Source organism: Danio rerio, chromosome 21 (genome assembly GCF_049306965.1).
Source record: "Danio rerio strain Tuebingen ecotype United States chromosome 21, GRCz12tu, whole genome shotgun sequence".
Taxonomy (NCBI): Eukaryota; Metazoa; Chordata; class Actinopteri; order Cypriniformes; family Danionidae; genus Danio; species Danio rerio.
The window spans coordinates 40,213,498-40,234,806 of NC_133196.1; the positions used below are offsets into that span (position 1 = coordinate 40,213,498).

At 36.6% G+C, this 21,309-nt stretch overlaps 1 protein-coding gene across 2 annotated transcripts in view; it reads right to left on the bottom strand.

Annotated features, from left to right (window-relative positions):
• The window catches only part of wwc1 (WW and C2 domain containing 1), a 449,056-nt gene that overhangs the window by 418,062 nt on the left and 9,685 nt on the right, over positions 1-21,309 (bottom strand). For both annotated transcript variants that reach the window (XR_012396852.1, XM_684183.10), the window contains exons 2-3: positions 5,135-5,244; positions 3,046-3,249 (exon numbers count right to left, since the gene is read on the bottom strand). Coding sequence is in view for 1 of the 2 variants with exons in the window: in XM_684183.10 (XP_689275.6) it covers positions 3,046-3,249; positions 5,135-5,244 (314 nt within the window). In the remaining variant the exon portion in view is untranslated. The remainder of the gene's footprint in view (positions 1-3,045; positions 3,250-5,134; positions 5,245-21,309) is intronic.

Below are 21,309 nucleotides of genomic sequence, written 5' to 3' on the forward strand. Positions count from 1 at the left end.
TTTACATGAACATCAGCAATTTAGTTGTTTGCCTTAATAATGTTACGTGGGTCTGTGTTCTTTAATCTATTTATTTATTGCCGGTTTGTGCTTGCGATCGAGTTCTAGGAGGAGTGTTTCACCCGGCTTATCCAGGATTGGATGATGCCCGTGACGTCACTGGGGATTCCCACTATATAAGGCTGACCGCAATGGCGTCTCTGTCTCTCTCTCTGTCTTGCAGTCTCTCGCCCTCCCTCAGCTCGGTGGTGGCGTGCGCTCAGGCGATCATTCATCCAGATGCCGCTCCATTTAGTGTTTTGTTCCTGTTAATCTTTTTGATTCTTAGTTGGTAATGTGTTAGCTAGTTTGTTTATTTTGATACTTTGCTTTGTAGCAGGTAGGGGTTTATTTTTCATAGTCACGTTTTGTTATTTATTTAGTTTAGCGAAGGTAAGCAGTGGCCCAGAAGACTCACCTATTTTTATTCCTTTCACGGGAGTTTAGGTAATATCTGTCCATTTAAAACAGTTTAGTCAGAGACCTGTTTACCTTAGCTGCCCTACCTGTCTACTTGATTTTTGTTAATGTTCTGTCTTTTTTGAAAACTTATGATTTATGGAAAATTAAACATATTGATGGAACGTCAATTTAACAATCCAAACGTCTGTGTCTTCCATATGTTCGGCTCAAACCTTGAATGTTGTTGTTATTCGAGCCAGTTTTGAGTTTGGGCCGTAACAATAGGCAATAATATAATTAAGGTGTTTACGTGAAATGCTTTCAAGTAAGAGTTTATTGTAATTTTGGGTGACTTTGACTATAGTTCGGCAGTTTTACATTTACTCATGAACATTTCATTGATGCCCCCGGGACAAACTGAGGTATTAGATGCAAATAAGGAGTAATGTTAAGTCAATGCAAACTCTCAAATAGACATTATGCGGCGCGATACGCGCGAATGACGCAAATTAAGCACCACGAATGGCATGATATGCACAAATGGAATGATATGCACGAATGGCGTGATGCGAATTGAGTGTTTTGCGCATTTGACGCGCCTGTTACGCTTAACAAGCAAATCGCTCGAGTTCGAAAATCTGAACTTAAGCGGACATTAGCGCCACGTTAACTAATCAGGAGCTTGCTCTTGTGTGGGCGTAACTGTGATGTAGCACCTGTTAATGGTGTCCCAGGGGAAATCCTTCAGTTGACACCGACAACAGTTCATCAAACTGGGCTAGGCTCAGTCAGAAGCATTGCTAAAAGCCTCCGCCATCCAGGTTAAGTTTCTGGAAGAGTTTATGAGCTCACAGAGCTGGATGCACCTCTGAAAGGATCTAGTGAACTCAGACACTGCCCTAAATGTATCAACACTGTTTTTCAGCCTTCATAAAGCACATAAACACTGTTATTTTCTTAATAAAATTCATTTTAACCATTTAGAAACGAAGCTAGAGTTACATGGCAGACAGAAGCCCTGCCCATCTGATGCCATCCGCATCTGTTCTGAAATGAATTTGACGCACGAATGGGTGCTTTCACATCTGTAGTTCGCTTCAATTGGTCCGGACCATGGGTAATAAATGATACATTGTTGCATTTTCTGCCATCTTTGGGTCATTTTACACCACACTGCTGGCTTTGGTCTGAACCAGTTGAAACTAACCAAAATGCAGTCATCTGACAAAATCCACATCTCTCATTGGCCAGATGTTGTTGAACATATTTCCTAAACTGCTTATTGATTGGTCAGAATTCACGTGCGGGAAAATGCCAATGAACTCCCGCAGGTAAACAAAACCTTTTACTCTGGAGGGACGACTGTGCTGGCTGATTGTATTCCTGCTTTAGACAAACTATACATTACAAAAATTAAGCGTGGCCGCGGCTGGAAAACAGTGTTTAATGCATCGCTCGTCACTTCAGGAGGAGACGTGAATCAATTTAGCTAAACTGCGACATGCTCATCTTGCAGAAATTTTACCAACGATCCATCAGGTAATGTTTCCCCACTCTCTCTCTCTTGGTAAAGCGCTTTCAATAAATATTTTTCCTCCATATCCCATAATGCACAGCGCATCGGCCTACGGCAGCTGAATTAGTCCAAAACGCGAAATACTTTTTGTATATTCTCACCACAAACGAACCGCTCCAGGGTTCGTTTGAAAGCGTACCGAGACCACTTCTTCAAGTAGGTCTCGGTACGCTTTTTTGGTCCGCTTTTGGTGAGCACTATCTTCGCACGAATAGCGCAATTTATCCATGCATTCCGCGTCTAGTGTGGACACAGCATAAAGACTAATGAGAGTGTTATGGAATTTAATAACGCCAAATGGAAAGAAAAAACTCATTACACAATGTGTGTGTGTGCTTGTCTTGTCGGAAAATATGGTGAAAAGTCCTACACGATGGTTATAGTTTGATTGCGGTGTTTACTTCAATAATGCCACTAATATATGCATACTCCACATGTCTTAATTGCATTTCTGTTTAGTTCAATTATGACTTTAGTCGAATTAAGGTAATCAAAAATCACTGTTTACATGGTGACTCTTACTGTGCGTTCACACTGAAGGCAGTCTCCCTTCAGCTCTGGGGGCGAGAGCGTGAACATTTGCTACATTGATCTCGTACTTAAAGGGGCTGTTGCAGCATATCAGTTACATTCCTGCATAAATATTGCACACTTCTTATCAAATTCATTTAACAATGGAAGATGAAGTTACATGTGGTGAAGCTTTACAAAAAAGGCCTGTTCACACATGATCCTTTTCCAGAAAATTGCCGGTTATTTTCCGGAAAGTTCTGCATGTGTAAAAAAAGGCTATTGACTTCCACAGTATATATTTTTCCTTCTATTAAAGTCAAAGGCTATAGGTTACTATCATTGATCAACAGAAAAAAAGAAGAAAGTGATAAATTTGGAAACACTTTGGGGTGAGTAAATGGTGAAGTTTACATTTAGGGTGAACTATCCCTTTAATTGTGGCCTTTTTAAGAGCCGCATCAACAGATTTGATACAACATTTATGGCATAGACTTGTATGGAGTCACAAATCTTACAGCTAGTCTGTGAGGAAGACTTGTCCCGCCAAGCATCATTTAGCTGCCGATATTCCTGCTGGGCCAGGCGAAGTCTCTGCTCTTTGACCTGGTAGATCTCCTTTTGGGCACTCAGTGCTTCCTGAACCACATTCAGATAATCGTGCAACATAAGCTCCTGTTCCCGCTGCCACTGAGCCCGCGGGTCCTCCAACTGAGTGCTTTCTGGGAAGGAGAAATTAATGTCCAAATTAGAGAAATTATCATATCATACCAAACTTTATTACAGAATCACAGTGTAATCCAAAATAATAAAAAAAACATATCATAAAACATATCATATCATAAAATCCATCACATATAAAAACAGAATTAATTACAATAATAGAGTGTTTAGCATAAATAAGTACAGGCCTCACAGATCTCTCTTTTAAATGAATATCTTTCATAGGAAGCTTTGCAATAGTTTATTTAGATTAGTCAGTACTAAAGACAAAACTGGAACTAATCGAACCAAAAAACTTAAGATCACAGTCCAAATATGTGTACGTCTACATTAATGTTGGAGAAAAACATTAAATATATTTTAATTAGCTGGAAAAAAAAATCAAGAGAAACATAAATATATACAATTTAGTTGACATTTTGGAGTTTGCCTTTTTTTTGCAATAACTTTCAGGATCTAAATGTATTATCTTTTATTCCTGAGGATGTTAAGTGATCAAACTCTTATTTTAATGAATATAACTGTTTAATAAAACTGTTTTATTCACATGCACCAAAATATATCGGCTATATTCACTGAAAAATGGATGAACATTAAACATACTCAATTATGCTTAGCAGGGTTGCAAATATAAAAAAATAGTAATAAAAATTCAAATTACTTGCCTATTTTAAAATGTAATCTACAGTCAAAGCTTAATTTAAATAACTCCGGCCTTCAGTGTCCCCTAATCCTTCAAAAATGATTCAAACATGCTGATTTGGAGCTTATAAAGCATTTATAATTGGGTATTTTTAGTAGTAAATTTTGTTACTTTCAATTAACAAAATCACAATAAGGTGACAAAACTGACAATAAAGATTTTCATCTTTAGAGATTTTTTTTTATTTTGAAATCATATATGCAGAATTTTTAAACTTGGTATTTCCAAATGGTCTAAATAAACTATAATATAAGCATATAAATATCTAAAACAGCAATTATAAAGAATGTGCAGTGTCCAACTTTGTCAGCAAATAAAATAAAAAATAAATACAAATGTAATTTAAAAAATGTAATAAAACAAAATCAAATTAAATAGATTGATAAATAAAATAAAATTAAATAAAAATAATAAAATAAATAATATGTATAAAAATAAAAATTTAAATTAAATAAAAATGTAATTAAATAAAATTTAATAAAACAAAATAAAATCAAATAGATTAATATATACAATAAATTTTAATTTTAATAAAATGTAATTAAATAAAATTGAAAATAAAATAAAAATGTAATTAAATAAAATGTAATAAAACTAAATAAAATTAAATAGATTATTAAATAAAATTTTATAAAATTTAATTTGATAAAACAAAATTAAATTGAATTAAAATTTAAATTTAATTAAATAAAGTATATTAAAACAAAATAAAATTTAATAGATTAATAAATAAAATTAAAAATAAAATGTATTAAAATAAAATAGAAAATAAAATAATAATGTAGTTAAATAAAATTTTATAAATAAATAGATAAATAGATGCAATAAAATAAAATTTTATTAAATTAGATGTAATAAACGTGCAAATTTTATAAAATAAAAAATACAATAATTAAATAGAATTTAATAAAACAAAATAAAATTAAATAGATTTATAAATAAACTTTAATAAAAAAAATGTAAAATCGGATAAATAAAATCAAATAATTTAAAAAACACTGGACATCAGCACAAAATAATTGACACAGAAGTGTATTTTAGTTAGAATAAGGCCTACTGACTGAACTTTAATCCAGCCATTATTTGTGTCAGATGTGATATGTCATTTTATCTGAGAATCAAAAAGAAGACATGCTATATTCCAATTATCCATAAGGTGGTCCGCATCTTTCTTAACTTACTGGTGTTGTGGTCGACATAATAGGCTCCGACGTGGGGGTCGTAGGCCTCCTCCCATCCCACAGGCAGCTCATCTCCAATACAGTCAGCAAAAGTCAGAGGCTTAGTCTGCCTGCAAAATCAAGAAGACAATCCAACTGTCAGTCAACCACCAATCAGAGAGATGCCAGCTCGATGTTGCACCTGCAACCTTCATGCCTGTTTTCTGCTGGATGCCACAGAGTAGCTGTGTATAAATAAAATGCACATCAGTAATCAAACTATTTACCTTATTCTGAATAATACTATATAATAATAATTTATATTTTGAATAATATAATTACATGATTTGCTTTTGGAATATTCCGTTTATGTTTCGTATGGATGTTCCATTTCTTAGTATGGATTAGAGGTGCAACAATATAAACTTCTCATGGTTTCGGTGCGGTTCAGTATATGACATGTTCAGTAAAAAAGTGCTGTCAAATAAGAATAAAATAAACTCTACAAGCAAAATACAAAACAACATCAATACAATATAGCAAAGATAAAGCTAAAATAAGAAGCTTTTCGGGTTTTCATGTACCTAACAATAGTTTTCAGTTATATAAACTAAAAACTATAATAAAATCTAACACAGCATACTGTATATATTAATCCTCACTGTGTGAATGAAATAAAGGTTAACCATTACTCAACTAGACCAGTGGTTCTAAGAGTTGGGGTCGTGATCCCCGAGGGGTCACGGGACAATGAAGGGGCTTGCCTGGTGATTTCCAAAAATCTATTTATTTTTTTTAAACTATAATAATTACCTTATTTTATCCATAACCTACTAAAGAGAAAAAAATTGTCGTTTATAGTTACTATATACTATGTAGAAACTATAATAGCTTATAGTGACCGGTTCTATTGTATTGCGACCTCTGGGGTAATTCCATTATATTGAAAACACAGCAATAGTCAGATGCAGCAGATTTATTTTATAACACCAGGTTAAACTTTCTAGCTCATTTACAGCACTAACATACATTTAAAAAATAGACTTGGTCTATTGGTGTGTGTGTGTGTGTGCGCCATTGCATGCAAGATTTCTGTATTTATAATCACTTCAGAGGATATTGTTTCCGATGTACATATGCGGGTTGCATGCACAAGCGCAGTGACGCCCTCGCGCCAAAGATCGTGAGTCACGTGACAAGAATTGACCGATTAGCTTCAGCTTGAATGGAGTATATATATTTCGGTAAGATTAATTTTCTCAGACAAACACAGAACACACAAACACTGCAGAGCTTTGTAATTTTCTCCATAACTAAAACTCGTATCAGATTGGCAGCAATGTTTTGTCAGCTTGTCATCCTCTGGGAAAACGGTTGATGGTCACCTAGCAACCTACAACCTACGCAACATAGAAACACAAATCCCCCACCCCACCCGTTCACTATAAAACTGTCAATTGTCCGCGGTGATAAAAAGGTTGAGGACCACTGCCCTAGCTGACCAAAAATGGACAAATTTGCAATCCGTCCTCCAAAAAAAAGACAGAGCCTCACTGATTCGCCTTGCAGCAATCCTCACCTTAATAGATAGAGCAGTGGTTCTCAAACACGGAGGAATCAAATATGTCATATGTAGATGCAACATATATTTCAAAATTGATCAAAAATGATTTTTTTTTTGAAAATGATGAAATACAGCCTATATTTATGAGGTCAAAGCAACATTTACAGGTTTTGATGAATAGGCTACTACATGTTACTACTTTACATTTAAGTACAGGTGTTTTTTTTTTACTTTTTAAGAATAGAAGCCTACCATTTTTTATAAGCACAATTTAATTTAAACATTTGACATTTTATTTTGTTTGTTTGTTTGTTTTTACCTTTAAACACAGTACAGTGTTAATGGTTATGTGTATAATGTTTAAATAAATCTATTTATAATGTTTAAAGTGGCTGACAATAATACATTTTCTTAATAATAGGAAATAAACTGCCTTGTTTTGGAACTGTGCAGAGCTGAGGCCTATACATATCCTGTATGCTTCATTGGGCCTATAAGCTACTGTATTTCAATACTGGTCATTATGGTGGTACAAGGAGAGACCATTTATTCCGAGGTGGTACTTGATGAAAAAAAATTGAAAACCACTGAGATAGAGCATAACAAATAACATGCAAGCATTAAATTGTAATAGCCTATATTATTTTTTACCCTTATACACCAGTGTGAATACTGATATTTTTGTTACTGAATTTCAAATGGGGCTAACTTCATGGCAAAAGGCTTACGTTTTTCAGTTACAAACTGAACTGCCTGCTGATGTTTTGCTTTTACATTTTACATTAGGCTATCATTTGTGCATAAACATATTTAGATATAGTAAGAAACATACCGTTTGCTTGAAAACAAAATTTTTTGTCATCAGTACTGCAAACTAATATGAGTGAAAATATCATTAAATGTGGAGGGGGGCATTACAATATTTTCCAGGGGAAAAGTGGGTCTCTGGCAAAAAAAAAAGGTTGGGAACCACTGAACTACATCAAGATTTACCTCATGTAAACAATCTTAATCATGTTATGTTAAAGATCTAACCCTCAATCATAACATTGTCTTAATCAGAATAAGGTAACAGTACAAAAGTCCTTATAAATGTCCTGAGAGAGTGTCACATGTATGTGTTTTGGGGGGGAGGGGGCATCAGAGGAATGTCAGGCTATTCACCTCCAGTGTGTCGGTCGAGCACAATAGCCGGAAACCCAAGCCGGGCATTCCACAGGTCCTGCTGACCCATCGCCTGGAGGTTTCTGAGGCAACACACCGTGGTTCTCCAAGCCCAGCGCTTCAGTGGATTCCGCCAGAGCAAAAGGGGACACTCACTTGGCCGAAAAGAGCCACGCTGAAACTTTTATTAGCAGGCGTACGCTAATGCTAACAAAGTAGTCTGGCTGAACTTCAGGCGAGAGCTGTGCTGGCACTCGCTAGCCAGACTAATCAATTGACAAGAAAGAGCTTGTTGTGGTTTTAGAGGAAATTTAAAAGCTTGACTATATCCATGAAGGCTGATATAATAGGTTTATAGTTAATCTGATATAAAGATAATAATAACCAGAATACTAATCAATAAAAATAGGTAACATGATAAAAACAGAACTATATTTTTTGGAATAGACGTTCCTAATGCTTGTAAATGAGCTATTTAATGAGCTATTTTAAGCTATTTTGGGGTATTTCTGAATAAAATGATCAAAAGCGACTCATGCCTAGAGATGTATAAAGTACTAGAAACCCAGACTTGAGTAAAAGTACAAGTGCTCTACCAAAAAATTTACTTAAGTAGAAGTTGAAGTGCTCTTTAAACACCATACTTAAGTGGAAGTACTAAAGTATTCAACATTTTTTTTACTTAAGTATTTCAAGTATAAATATTTTCAAATACTGAAAGTAAAAGTATTGTGTTATGCAGTTATTAAAGAAGGCAGTCAAAAGACATCATATTGTTTTGTTTATTTTAAATATCTTTTTTAGGGCACGTGATTAAGCAGAACGAAAAGAAACAAGGTTTGCGGTTTACGATTTATATGATGGGTCAAAAACACCATTTAGCATGAAACAGCCTTTATGATAGCCAGCTAGTTAACATTACGTGAACATAGCAGCATGTTATGAACCGCGGGAAGCTAACATTAGTTAACTTAACTAGAGCTTACAGATAGCTCAAACTGTTGCATTTTGTGTATTGTATTATTTTTAACTTGCCTTGATATGTTTCATCAAATTCGACTGTTAATTTTTGAAGGCCATTCTTTCGCAATCTTTCGGGAGGCAGAGTATGCACTTCATTCAACACGAATAGTCTGATGCAAAAATTCCTCATCGCCACAAACAGCTGAAAGTGAAGGAGTTGAAGGTGGAAGTTCTAAGTTTTTCATGTCGAAAACAAACTAAAGTGCTCTAGATGCAGGCAGGCAGCGCTGTCTTCTTTGATCATCTGAACTAATCGAAAATATTTACTGAAGTAAAAGTATAAGTATGAGAAAAAATAATACAGTAGAGTACAAATACAGTCTTTTAGTACTTAAGTACAGTAGTGAAATAATTCTACTATCTGCTTATGCCAAAATCCTTTTTTATTTGTTTCATTTTTTATAAGCCCCTAAAATTCTTTTAGAATTTAAAAAGGGTTTGTTTTACTGTATTACATATTTTTTCTGTGTTTTATTTTGGACTCTACTGTCAATCAAAATCAATTAATCTTGTATATTTTGACTTTCTACAATTACACTGTAAAAAAAATTGGGTTCCACACAATTCCTTCATGTTCGCTTGGCCACATCTGAAAACTGCCAACCAGTCGTGGCTTAGCAACCGCAGCTATGCGCAGGAGGTCTGTCAAGCCTTTACAAGCCAAAGTGATGTGCATATGGATTGTGCAAATCTAACAGCCAGTATCCTAAAAGTTTGGTCAGGGTGGTGGAAGTTCTTTCCCTTTCCAAAACCTAAAACCCAAGAGGAGAAATGCCAGAGTGGATCAAGCTGTGTGTGGGAGGTAAAAGAGCAGGGTTAAGTTGCATAATGTAATAGACATGCCATGCACGAAAGCTTGACAGGTGTGGCAACAGTAACTAAGGAGGGCGGGGCTTAGCGAAGGCTCAATTGTATTACAATTTATTACAACAATACAATTCAATATTTAATCTTATATAATTAAATATTTATTTAATTTTTTATTATTTTTTATATATATATTATTTTTATTGATCTGAAACCATTTAAACTTAACATAATATTTAAGCATATTTGGAAACTATTTGGAACTTATTTTTTTAATTATTAGTATCGTCACTTCTATTTAGGCATGGGTCGGTATAAGTTTGGTATGGTATTATAACTGGGACAATAACCGTTTTCAAGGTATATCGTGGTTTAGGAAGTCAAGGTTTTAAAACTGCCAACATTTTCTGCTATATCGTTCCTAAGGCACGTGTGCGAATTTTTATACTTTTAAAAAAAAATTTTTTTGTATTTTAGGACAACAGTACCTCTAGCAGAAAGGTTTTAAAAATTATAATAATAATTCCTTACATTTATATAGTGCTTTTCTGGGCACTCAAAGTGCTTTTACACATAAAGGGGAATCTCCTCATCCACCAACAGTGTGCAGCATCCACCTGGATGACACGACGGCAGCCTTTTTGCGCCAGACCACACATCACACACCAGCTGATTGGTGGAGAGGAGACAGAGTGATGAAGCCAATTGTGAATTGTTAGGAGGCCATGATGGACAGAGGCCAGTGGGCAGATTTGGCCAGGATGTCGGGGTAAACTCCTACTCTTTTCGAATGACATCCTGAGATTTTTAATGACCACAGAAAGTCAGGACATTGGTTTAACGTCTTATCCGAAAGACGGACATGCAAAAATGCCATTTTTAAATTGTACAGAAATCTATGTTTTTGAAATTATTAAAGACAGCAGAAATTGATGATTCATTTGAACTATTTAGCCAGACATGTTTACTGTTCCATAACATTTGACATGTTTCTCAAAATAAAATATATTGTGTTCAAAGGGGAAAGAAGATTTTGTTTTTTTACTGTGAAACCGTGATATTTTTTCCAAGGTTATCATACTGTCAGAATCATAGCCTAAGCCTAATGATAACTGACTGTTGTGATTACTGCTCCAAAAAAAGTTATTTTTAAATGTCTGTGTAAAAAACAAGCCATTTTTCCCCATTGAACACAATATAGTGTTTCATTTACAATTTTACAAAACATGTCAGTCTAATTAATTAAAATAAACCATTGACTTCTGCAACACATAAAAAAGCCTTTAGATATACATTAGGCACGTTATGACTGATTTTTTTCGGCTGTTTTAAAACCTTGACTTTTCAAAACCATGAAACCTAAAAACCTTGAAACCGATTATCGACACTTCATTAACTTGAGATTACCTATAGTCTACTGAAAAATAATAATATTCCTTTAATACTTTCCCTATATTTATTCATTCATTTTCCTTCGGCTTAGTCCCTTCATTCATCAGGGGTGGCAGGTGAATGAACCACCAACTCACCCAGAATATGTTTTACGCAGGATGCCCTTCCAGCTGCAAGCCAGTATTGGAAAACATTTATACACACTCACTGCGGCCAATTTACTTTATTCAATTCTCCTATAGCGCATATTTGGATAGTGGGAAAAACCGAAGCACCAGGAGGAAACCCACACGAACATGGGAATAACATATGAACTTCAAACAGAATTGGACCGGCCGGGTCTCGAAACAATGACCTGCTTGCTGCGTGTGACAGTGCTAAACACTGAGCCACCATGTCGCCTAATACCTTCAAGTTAAACTAAACTGATTGTGAAGTGTTCATGAATACAGTAATTCATGAGTACATTTGTTGTACAAACTTATACAATAACACAACTTTTTTGAAAACAGCTATCTAACAGGTGACATCCATTTAGCCAGACACAAATCAAAAGCATGAAAAGTAGTCCACATCACAATGTGATTAAATGTACAGTCCAAGTTCTGATTTACTCATCATCAATTTGCCAAACATAACGGTTTTCCACATGGCATAAATCACAGGAGCCCATGTTATCTTTCAGAATCATTCTAACACGCTGATTTGCTGCTCACCAAACATTTAGTTATGGTATTAATGTTGAAAACAGTTATGCTGCAACCTCAACCTGTTACTTCAGGCATTGTTTTTGTGCAGCAGGATTTCTCAATATCAAATATTTCTACTTTAATACATTAAGAGCAGTATTTTCTGATGCCGTTACGTCCATCAGCATGGTTATGCAATCAATTCAGCCCTGTGCTCTTAGGATTATCAGGAACATTCCATATTAAATCTGATTTGTGAAGCATATTAAAAGGATTAAACCATTTCCACCAAAAATGTCACACTGTAAGCCTCACAAATAAATTGCATGAGAAACCAAAAATCGAACCAAATGGCGAACGAACATAAACAAACGCTGCATTAAAGTCTTTCTCTAAAATCGTTTTCTAAACTATACTGTAATGACTTTTAACCAGCTCTTGTCAAATGATTTCGGTGAATTTGAACGAGTTCTTATTGTGATCTTATCATCGCATGAACTGTGAACATGATCCAGTAATGTTAGACAACCACAAAGTGTCACATTACTTTCACTTACAATACAAATACATCTTTTTCAACACATGGGCTCATTGGAAACACAGCCTACAATTTTGTAAAACCACAAAAATGTACCTCAACATGCGCTCGACTGCAGTTTCTAGGAAAAATGAACGCTACGGGGCAAGATGACGCCAACAACTATTGTTCCTTTTCACACTAATGATATTTACAGACATATAATATTATATCTCTGTAAATATAATATATTCAAGCTGGTAACCCAAGGTTTGGTCAAACAAGGACAAACTCAATGTTGTGTTAAGTTTTTTAATTCAATTAAATTCAATTAATTTAGACAGGGTTGTTTTAACACAACAAATATGGGTCAGAAATAGACTAACCCAACAATTGGGTAAAAATGTCAACTTAATTTAATTGAAGAACTTATCCCAACGTTGAGTTTGTCTTTATTTACCCCAACACTGGTTCAGTCGTTGTGACGTGTAGTTACATTTTTCAACAGGTGCGCGTCAGCGCCGGTGTCAGCCACAGCGAGGGCCATGCGACCATGAGAAGGCTTCACCAGACAATATGTGTGCACTTAAAGCAGAAGTATAAATCAGCCTTTAACCCAATGTTTGGCCAAATAAGCACAACTCAATGTTGGGTTAAGTTTTTCGATTAAATTTAATTGATGTACTTTAGCCAGGGTTGTTTTAGATTTAACTGAAAAACTTCCAAATCCGAAGTTGAGTTTGTCCTCATCTAAACCAAAACTGCACCAAATATACAGTTAATCCAACATTTGGTCAAATAAGGTCAACCTCAATGTTGGGTTACGTTTTTCCAGTTAAATTTAATTGACTTACTTTAGAAGGGGTTGTTTTAAGTCAATAAATAAAAATCTAAATTGGACAAACCCAACAAATAGGCTAAAAGGTCAAATAAATTTAATTGAAGAACTTAACAAGACGTTGAGTTTGTCCATATTTAACATAACATCGGTTCATATATGCAGTTAACTCAACGTTTGGGTTGCTGGGTTAATGTAAATAAAGACAAACTCTAGGTAGGGTGGCGTTTTATTTTTATTAAATTGAATTGACCTTACATCACCCAAAGATATATATATACAGGGCTCGAAATTGCGACCATTTTGGTCGCATATGCGCCCGAAACTTAATCTATGAGACCTTATGATATATTTGGTCGCATTAGTGCGACTGCAGATGATGGTTGTAGTGCAACCTTTTTTGATTTTTTGTAAAAACGTGCTGAATCGCTCTTTCCTGCCGCTATATTGGTTCATATTAGCTGTCTATCACTCAAGGCTTTCCGCTGTCAGATGACAGGGAAGGAGCTTTTATGACCACGGGAAATGCAAACGGCAGAAGAGTGAAAACTTAAAAGCACACAGGTTTGCAAACCCCACCAGGCGCAAAATAAGAGCGATCATGACACGTCACGTGGTGAATAATGATCCGCCAGCTGAGATCAATCGAGTACGCGCTTCTTGGAGAAGGCGCCCGAATATCCATGCGTTGCATTCACTGCGTGTTCAGCGCAAATGTCCGCTAAAAGTCAAATCTAATACTGTACATATCATCGCCAAAGAAGCTCGCCTTTACTAAGTTTACACTGAAACTGCGGCTCATAACAAAGACCGGTTTTGCGCCGATGATTAGCGCAAGAATCTTGCGCTGCCTACTCATTAATTGGGTCGGCTGACTCGCCAGCTTTTCCACTAACACAGAAAAATGAAGATCATCTCAGACTGAACCTTTAAATTGACACAAACTGAAACCAAAACTTTTAAAGAGTGATAGAAGTGAGACTTTACTTACTTTCTTTTGTCTATTCTTTTTTGAGGTGTATATTATTATTTTTATTTATTTACTGATGACTGTTTTGCAGCTTTCATTATTGAATTGAATGATTTATTATAATCTTTTGTTTGTTTTGTAGCAGAAATATTATTTATTAAATTGACATGCATATAAAAACAGCAGTACAAAATAAATATTTCTTACTGCAATGCTTCATTTTTGTTTGATGCAAACTATACAATTATTTTTCATAAAGTAACAGACTTTTAATTGCAGATAACCTACATTCATGCACGTTCAAGGCAGTATCATAATGAGAAATGGAATGTCATTTTCATCATCATTAATATTCTATGGCCTAATTATTAGACATTTATTTTGGAATTATTGCACACAAATATCAATGTCTTCGCAGCATTAGTTAGATAGTTGTTTCTGTTTTTTGTCAGTCCTATTAATGTTGTTTTAAAATACAATAAATCCCTTAAAAACAATTTGCAGCGGTGCTCAATCATTTTTGGTGGGTGCTCCTAAATTTTTTCTGGTGCTCCTAAAAAATTTTTGGTGCTCCTAAATATTTGAAGTTGGGAGCACCGGTGCTACCAAGTAAAAAAGTTAATTTCGAGCCCTGAATATATATATATATATATATATATATATATATATATATATATATATATATATATATATATAAATATTGACAATTGGTTATTTCAACCTGAACGCGGGGCTTCTTTTGCAGTGGAGGCTTTACTGAGCGTTGCAATTTTTCTCATTAGTAATGCAAGTGAACCGTCTCTATGATGTTTGATTCAGTATCAAGTTATGTATCAAGTCTTAACTTGAGTTTCACTCCAAGAAGCAGGGCATTTCGACATATTCATTCGGTTCATTCTAAATCTCGGTAATGCGCAAATCTCAACAGCATGCTTTGGGATTGGGATTTTGGGTTTTTCTTGTGCATAAAGATGCCAGATATGTAGGATTGAGGCCAGAGATTAATGACAGGCCTTCAGATGAACTGTCAGCGTGTATGGAGAATGATGGAATGAGAATAAGAGTGTTTCCTACTGCAGCTGAGGTCTTTTGTTGCGTCGTAAAAGTTTCTTTTCTCCGAGTTAAATTTAGAACAGGCCAGTGGGGGTCTCTCAGCACAGTTTCATTATTCATAACATGAAAACGGAGCTAGTTCAGTTTCACCCTCTTTGAAAGTCTCGAATCGACTGGGGGAAGACAACAGCATGCACTCATTTACTGCAGACAGCTGCAAGATGATTGGAATGAAACCCTACTTGCATATAATTCTAAAATATTGCTATTTCATTGTATATTTACACAGTAATATATGCATTTATAATTAAAATACTAATATAAAAGCATTCATATATCTGGAAATCTGTAGTATATTCAATAGTTAATTACACAAATTTTGTAGTCTTTGTGTAATGTGGCTATATAGATTGTTCATTCTCTGTTACCGACTTGTCTTTGTAAGATTTTGGTGTCATAACCTTACAAGATTAGATGAGTAAAAACAGTACATTTCACTTTTGCGTTGAATCTTATTCTCTGTACATTTGAATGTACATTTGGCCCCATTTACACTAATACGCTTTTGTTTTAAAACTGTGTTTCAATGCTGAGACAATATATTGTGCAGCCCAAGTAAGGTGCATTTCTATCAAGTTGTAAAAACATCTGAGTACCATCCACTTCGTAAACATCTTTTTTTTCCAGAAATAACATGACATCACATTTTAACCCACATTGGCCACCTCTAGTCTCTGGTTCTCCTCTTGAAGAGCTAGGACCCACGGTCTAATGCAAAATGACAAAGCGACAAGCCGAGTACAAACACATATCTAAACCATGAGTCAGACACTTTCATTCAGGGCACTCCATAAATTCCCAAAGTCATTTATGAGGCTCCGGCTTAGCAGTGCGCCGTGCTCAAGGTCCGACAATAAAAGCGCACTGCTACACCCCGACGACAGCCACACTCCTATCAGACAGAGCCCGATAACATTCCATTTACCTGAGCGCATGTTTTCAGCATGTCACACACTGAAGCAAAACAAAACCGCTCTGCCTGGTGTGGTGCTTGAGGGCAGGCCACAGGAATGCTTTCACTGCATTTATGTGGTTGGGCTTTTAAGCTCGCAACTTTGCTAACAGATACAAAACAAATGATGTTTTCATTCTAGTACAAGAGGAAGATTTAAAAGTTTAAATTCCTTTAGCTTTTTATTATTGACAAATGACATAATCAGAAACAATTTAAGTGAAAAGTTAGAAAAGCACATGAAAAGCAGAATATCTCTAGAAACACTGTTTGGAATGTCTTTATCAACCATCCTTTTACATCTAAGATGTTTTTTACAGGTTTGAATTTCTATACACACACAGTATACAGCGCATCTGGAAAATATTCATAGCGCTTCACTTTTTCCACATTTTTTTATGTTACAGCTTTACTCCAAAATGGACTAAATTATTTTTTTTCCTCAAAATTCTACACACAATACACCATTATGACAATGTGAAAATATATTTTTAATTGTTGCAAATTTATTAAAAAATAAAAAACCTGAAAAATCACATGTACATCAGTATTCACAGCCTTTGCCATGAAGCTCTAAATTGAGCTCAGGTACATTCTGTTTCCACTGATCATTCTAGAGATGTTTTAGCAGCTTAATTGGAGCTCATCTGTGGTCAATTCAGTTGATTGGACATGATTTGAAAAGGCATACACCTGTCTATATTAGGTCCCAGGGTTGACAGTGCATGGCAAAGAACAAACCAAGCATGAAGACAATGAAATTGTCTGTAGACCTCTGAGACAGGATTGTCTTGAGGCACAAGGCTGGGGAAGGTTACAGAAAAAATTCTGCTGCTCTGAAAGTTCCATTGAGCACAGTGGCCTCCATCATTCGTAGGTGGAAGATGTTTGGAACAACCAGGACTCTTCCTAGAGCTGGTCGACCATTTAAACTGAGTGATCAAGGGAGAAGGGCTTTAGTCAGGGAGGTAATCAATAGTGCTGTTCACACAGGCGAGGACGTTACAGAAATTTTCCGGAAATGAGCATTCACACATCCATTCCAAAATACCAGTAAATTCTGACATCATTCACCACAAATGAGCTTTAAACGGCTGCGCTTGTATTTGTAAACATTTGACTAAATTACAAACTCTGTGGATGATCAATATTGTGAACAACTTTTGCAGGATCACTTTCGCATGTCGAGATGTTCATAATATGTGCGTGTGCAGGCGCTCACAGGCTGTTTCACAGGCACACGCAAAGCTTGAAGGTAAACAAACAACGGCTTATCATAAGCATCTCATCTCATCTCATTACACAGTTGGCATTAAGAAGAACATATAAATGTGATCTGACTAACTTCTAGCAGCTAAATGTGTATGGAAAAATATTCAAAGGCTTTAATTCTCATAAACCGTGCGGACGTAAATGCGTCTGACTGTTGTGATTGGCTAAAGCAGACGTCTCACATCAGCAGGTTCTAGACGTGCACGCGCTTATTCCAGCAATCTTCCTTCTGCATTCTCACAGCGCAGCATTCCGGCAAATTGCCGGTAATGTTACAACTTCTCTTTCCGGAAAATAGCCGGAACGAATTTACCGGTATTTTCAAAAAGGACCTGTTCACACATACAACCTTTCTGGAAAATTGCCGGTAATTTTCCGGAAAGGTCTGTATGTGTGAAAGGGGCTAATAACCCAATGGTCACTTTGTCTGAGCTTCAGCGTTCTTCTGTGGAGAGAGGAGAAACTTGCAGAAGGACAACCATCTGTGCAGCAACACACCAATCAGACCAGTATGGTAGAGTGGCCAGACTGAAGCCCCTCCCCACCTAGAATTTGCCAAAAGGTATCTGAAGGACTCTCAGACCATAAGAAACATAACAAATTCTCTGGTCTGATGAGACTAAATTGTAACTCTTAGGAGTGAATGCCAGGCGTTACACATTTGGAGAAAACTAGGCACCGCTCATAACCAGGCTAATACCATCCCTACAGTAAAGCATGGTGGTGGCAGCATCATGCTGTGGGGATGTTTTTCAGCAGCAGGAACTGTAAGACTAGTCAGGATAGAGGCAAAGATAAATGCAGCAATGTACAGAGACATCCTGAATAAAAACCTGCTTCATAGTGCTTTTGACCTCAGACTGTATGAACAGAGTAGGAGTCTGGTTCACATTGCCGGCAATAAGTCAGACTTGTTTCCAGTGCATGTTGGACTCCGGAAAGCTGCCCTTTGTCACCAATTCTCTTCATAATTTTTATGGACAGAATTTCAAAGTGCAGCCTTGGACTGGAGGGGGTCCAGTTTGGGGACCACAGGATCTCATCTCTGTTATTCGCAGACAATGTTGTTCTGTTGGCTTCATCGAACATGGACCTTCAGCATGCACTTGGGCGGTTTGCTGCCGAGTGTGACGTGGCTGGAATGAGAATTAGCCCCTCCAAGTCCGAGGCCATGGTGCTCCACCGGAAAAAGGTGGTTTGCCATCTCCAGGCTGGAGGAAAGTCCTTACGGAATGTGAGATTGACAGCATGGTTGGTGCAGCGGCAGCAGTAATGCGGTTGATGTACCAGTCCAATGTGATAAAGTGGGAGTTAAGTCGGAAGGCAAAGCTCTCGATTTACCGGTCAATCTACGTTCCTACTCTCACCTATGGTCATGAGCTTTGGGTCATGACCAAAAGGACAAGAGCTCGGATACAAGCAGCCGAAATTAGTTTCCTTCCCAGGGTGGCAGGGCGCATCTTTATAGATAGGGTGAGGAGCTCTGTCACCCGGGATGAGCTCGGAATAGAGCCACTGCTCCTCCACATCGAGAGAAGTCAGCTGAGGTGGCTCGGGCATCTGTTTCGGATGCCCCCTGGACGCCTACCTAGGGCATGTCCAGGCATGTGTCACCTGGAGGAGGCCCCGTGGAAGACCCAGGATACGCTGGAGGCACTCTTGGATGGCCTGGGAACACCTCGGGATCCCCCCGAAGGAGTCGAAGAAAGTGTCTGGAAAAACGGAGACATCTGAAAACGTAGGCGGGGCTGCAGACATTCGCCTGTCTGATTGGGGCTTTTCCTCAATTTTAAGTAGCCCACACACAGTTCAGTACTGCATCATCTCCATGTAAATTCAGACTTGGCAAGTTTGATATGGTAAACAGGCTCCGGAGTGTACTTTATGAAGTCATTCACATCACCCTGGCTATGCTGTTTCACTGTCTAACCTAACAGATATCAAAATGTTGCGTCAAGTAGCTGTATAATATGAGCGTCATCTTCATGCGTATTTATAACAAATCGGAGTCTATAACATTACTGCCTCCTTTCATTTTCATTGAAAATACGAAACATACCCTCTCTTTTTCTGAATATCAGTTTTAATAATCAATAATGGCCATTTAAAAAGTATAACGTACAATAAGTTTATATAATAGAGAAAATAAAAGCAAGCAATCAGTCAACTGTGCAGAATCTGTGTCCGCAGTGACATTAATTAAGATATTAACCTAACTTATACTTGCGCTCAACCAAAAAACATTAGCTGAGAACAAGTAATAGATTCAAAAGACCAAAGTCGGGGAATATGTTGTTAGAAAGAGACAATAAGGTGAATTAAATATCACGTTTAACAAATATAGTGAGATTAGATCCAACGGGAGATCCTTAAGGAACAGTCTGACATGCACAGCTCTCATATGGGTATGTGCTCAAAGCACGCTGCAGTGCATGCCAGAGTGTATGTGTCTGTGTGTGTGTGTGTGTGCTCACGTGATGTGCGTTTTCTCCGTTTTAATGTAGACGGAGAGCTGTTCAAAAAGGCTGGGTGAAAAGCTAGTGTGCGCATCGTTTTCATTCTAAAACGGCATTTTAAAACTAAAACGCACTAGTGTAAACGGGGCCTAAGACTGCTGCCCCCGCGACCCGACCCCAGAAAATCGGTTGAAAACGAATGAATAAATTTATATTGTTTGATGATTATTACTGTTGCTACAATTACAAATCGTGGCATAAAAATAACAATGCAGTAAATATATTATGATAATTTATCATTTCAAATATATAATCAAAACCTTTCACAAAGTCACACTCTACTGTGTGAGCGTGCGTGCGTGCATACGTGCATGAGTATTTAAATTTGTACTGTTGGCTTTCTGCAGTATAGAATGTTTCTTTACAGAAAAAAAGGTTAATTAAGTAACACAAATCTGTTTTAGTCCAGCAAGCACTTCCTTCTAAAACAATCTTCTGGAAAGTTAATTAGAAAAACTGCTCTGCTGGAACTATAACATATATAAAAAAAATGAACAAATTCAGCTACACAAACAGCTACTACATTAAGACCTTCACTAAAAAAACACATTTATAAATATATATTACCAAACCAAAACCTTCGATTCTCTAACAATCCCAAGCAGTACATTATTAGTATTATTTAATGACTAGAGGGCACGCAACACCTCAGCGGCTCTGTGCATTGCTACAAAAAGGCTGTCAGATGGGAATTCATTACCAAGTACAGCTACAAACATCAGAATGCGCCGTCAACGAACTGTTGCTCAGCAGTAGAGAAGCAGCCGTCTGAGACATGCATGCTGGGAATGGGGGGGAAGGTGGGTCTGATGACAGTTTTGGGTCAGGATTTGAAATATTTGTCATTTTTAATCAGCGCCTTTGATGCATCACACTGTGCAAGAAAGACCAGCCGACCAGGCATGAGCACGGAAACGTCTGCTACGCCTCGCCTATTGTTTCTGAACAGTTCCTCGACTGTCGTTCATTTTTCTGCATCATTTCAGCAAAAAAAAAAAATGCTCTCCATTTACTCACCCTTATGTGGTTTCAAATCTTCACAAGTTCTTTATTCTGCTGAACACAAAATATATTTTGAAGAAAGCTAAAAACCTCTATTAATTGACTTACATAGTGGGAAAAACAAATACTGTGGAAGTCATTGGTTACAGGTTTCCAGCTTTCTTCAAAATGTCTTCTTTTGTGTTCAACAGAATTAAAAAAAAAAACATAAACCGGTTTGGAAAAAGTGAAGTAAGCGTAAATGATGAAAATTGTTTTGGGTGAACTATGCCTTTTACTTGGTACTTAAGTAAATTAAGGCTCAATCTCAATTCTAACTTGTACCCATACCCTTTCCCCTTCCCCTTGGCCCTTAAAACCGAATGTGAAGGGAAATG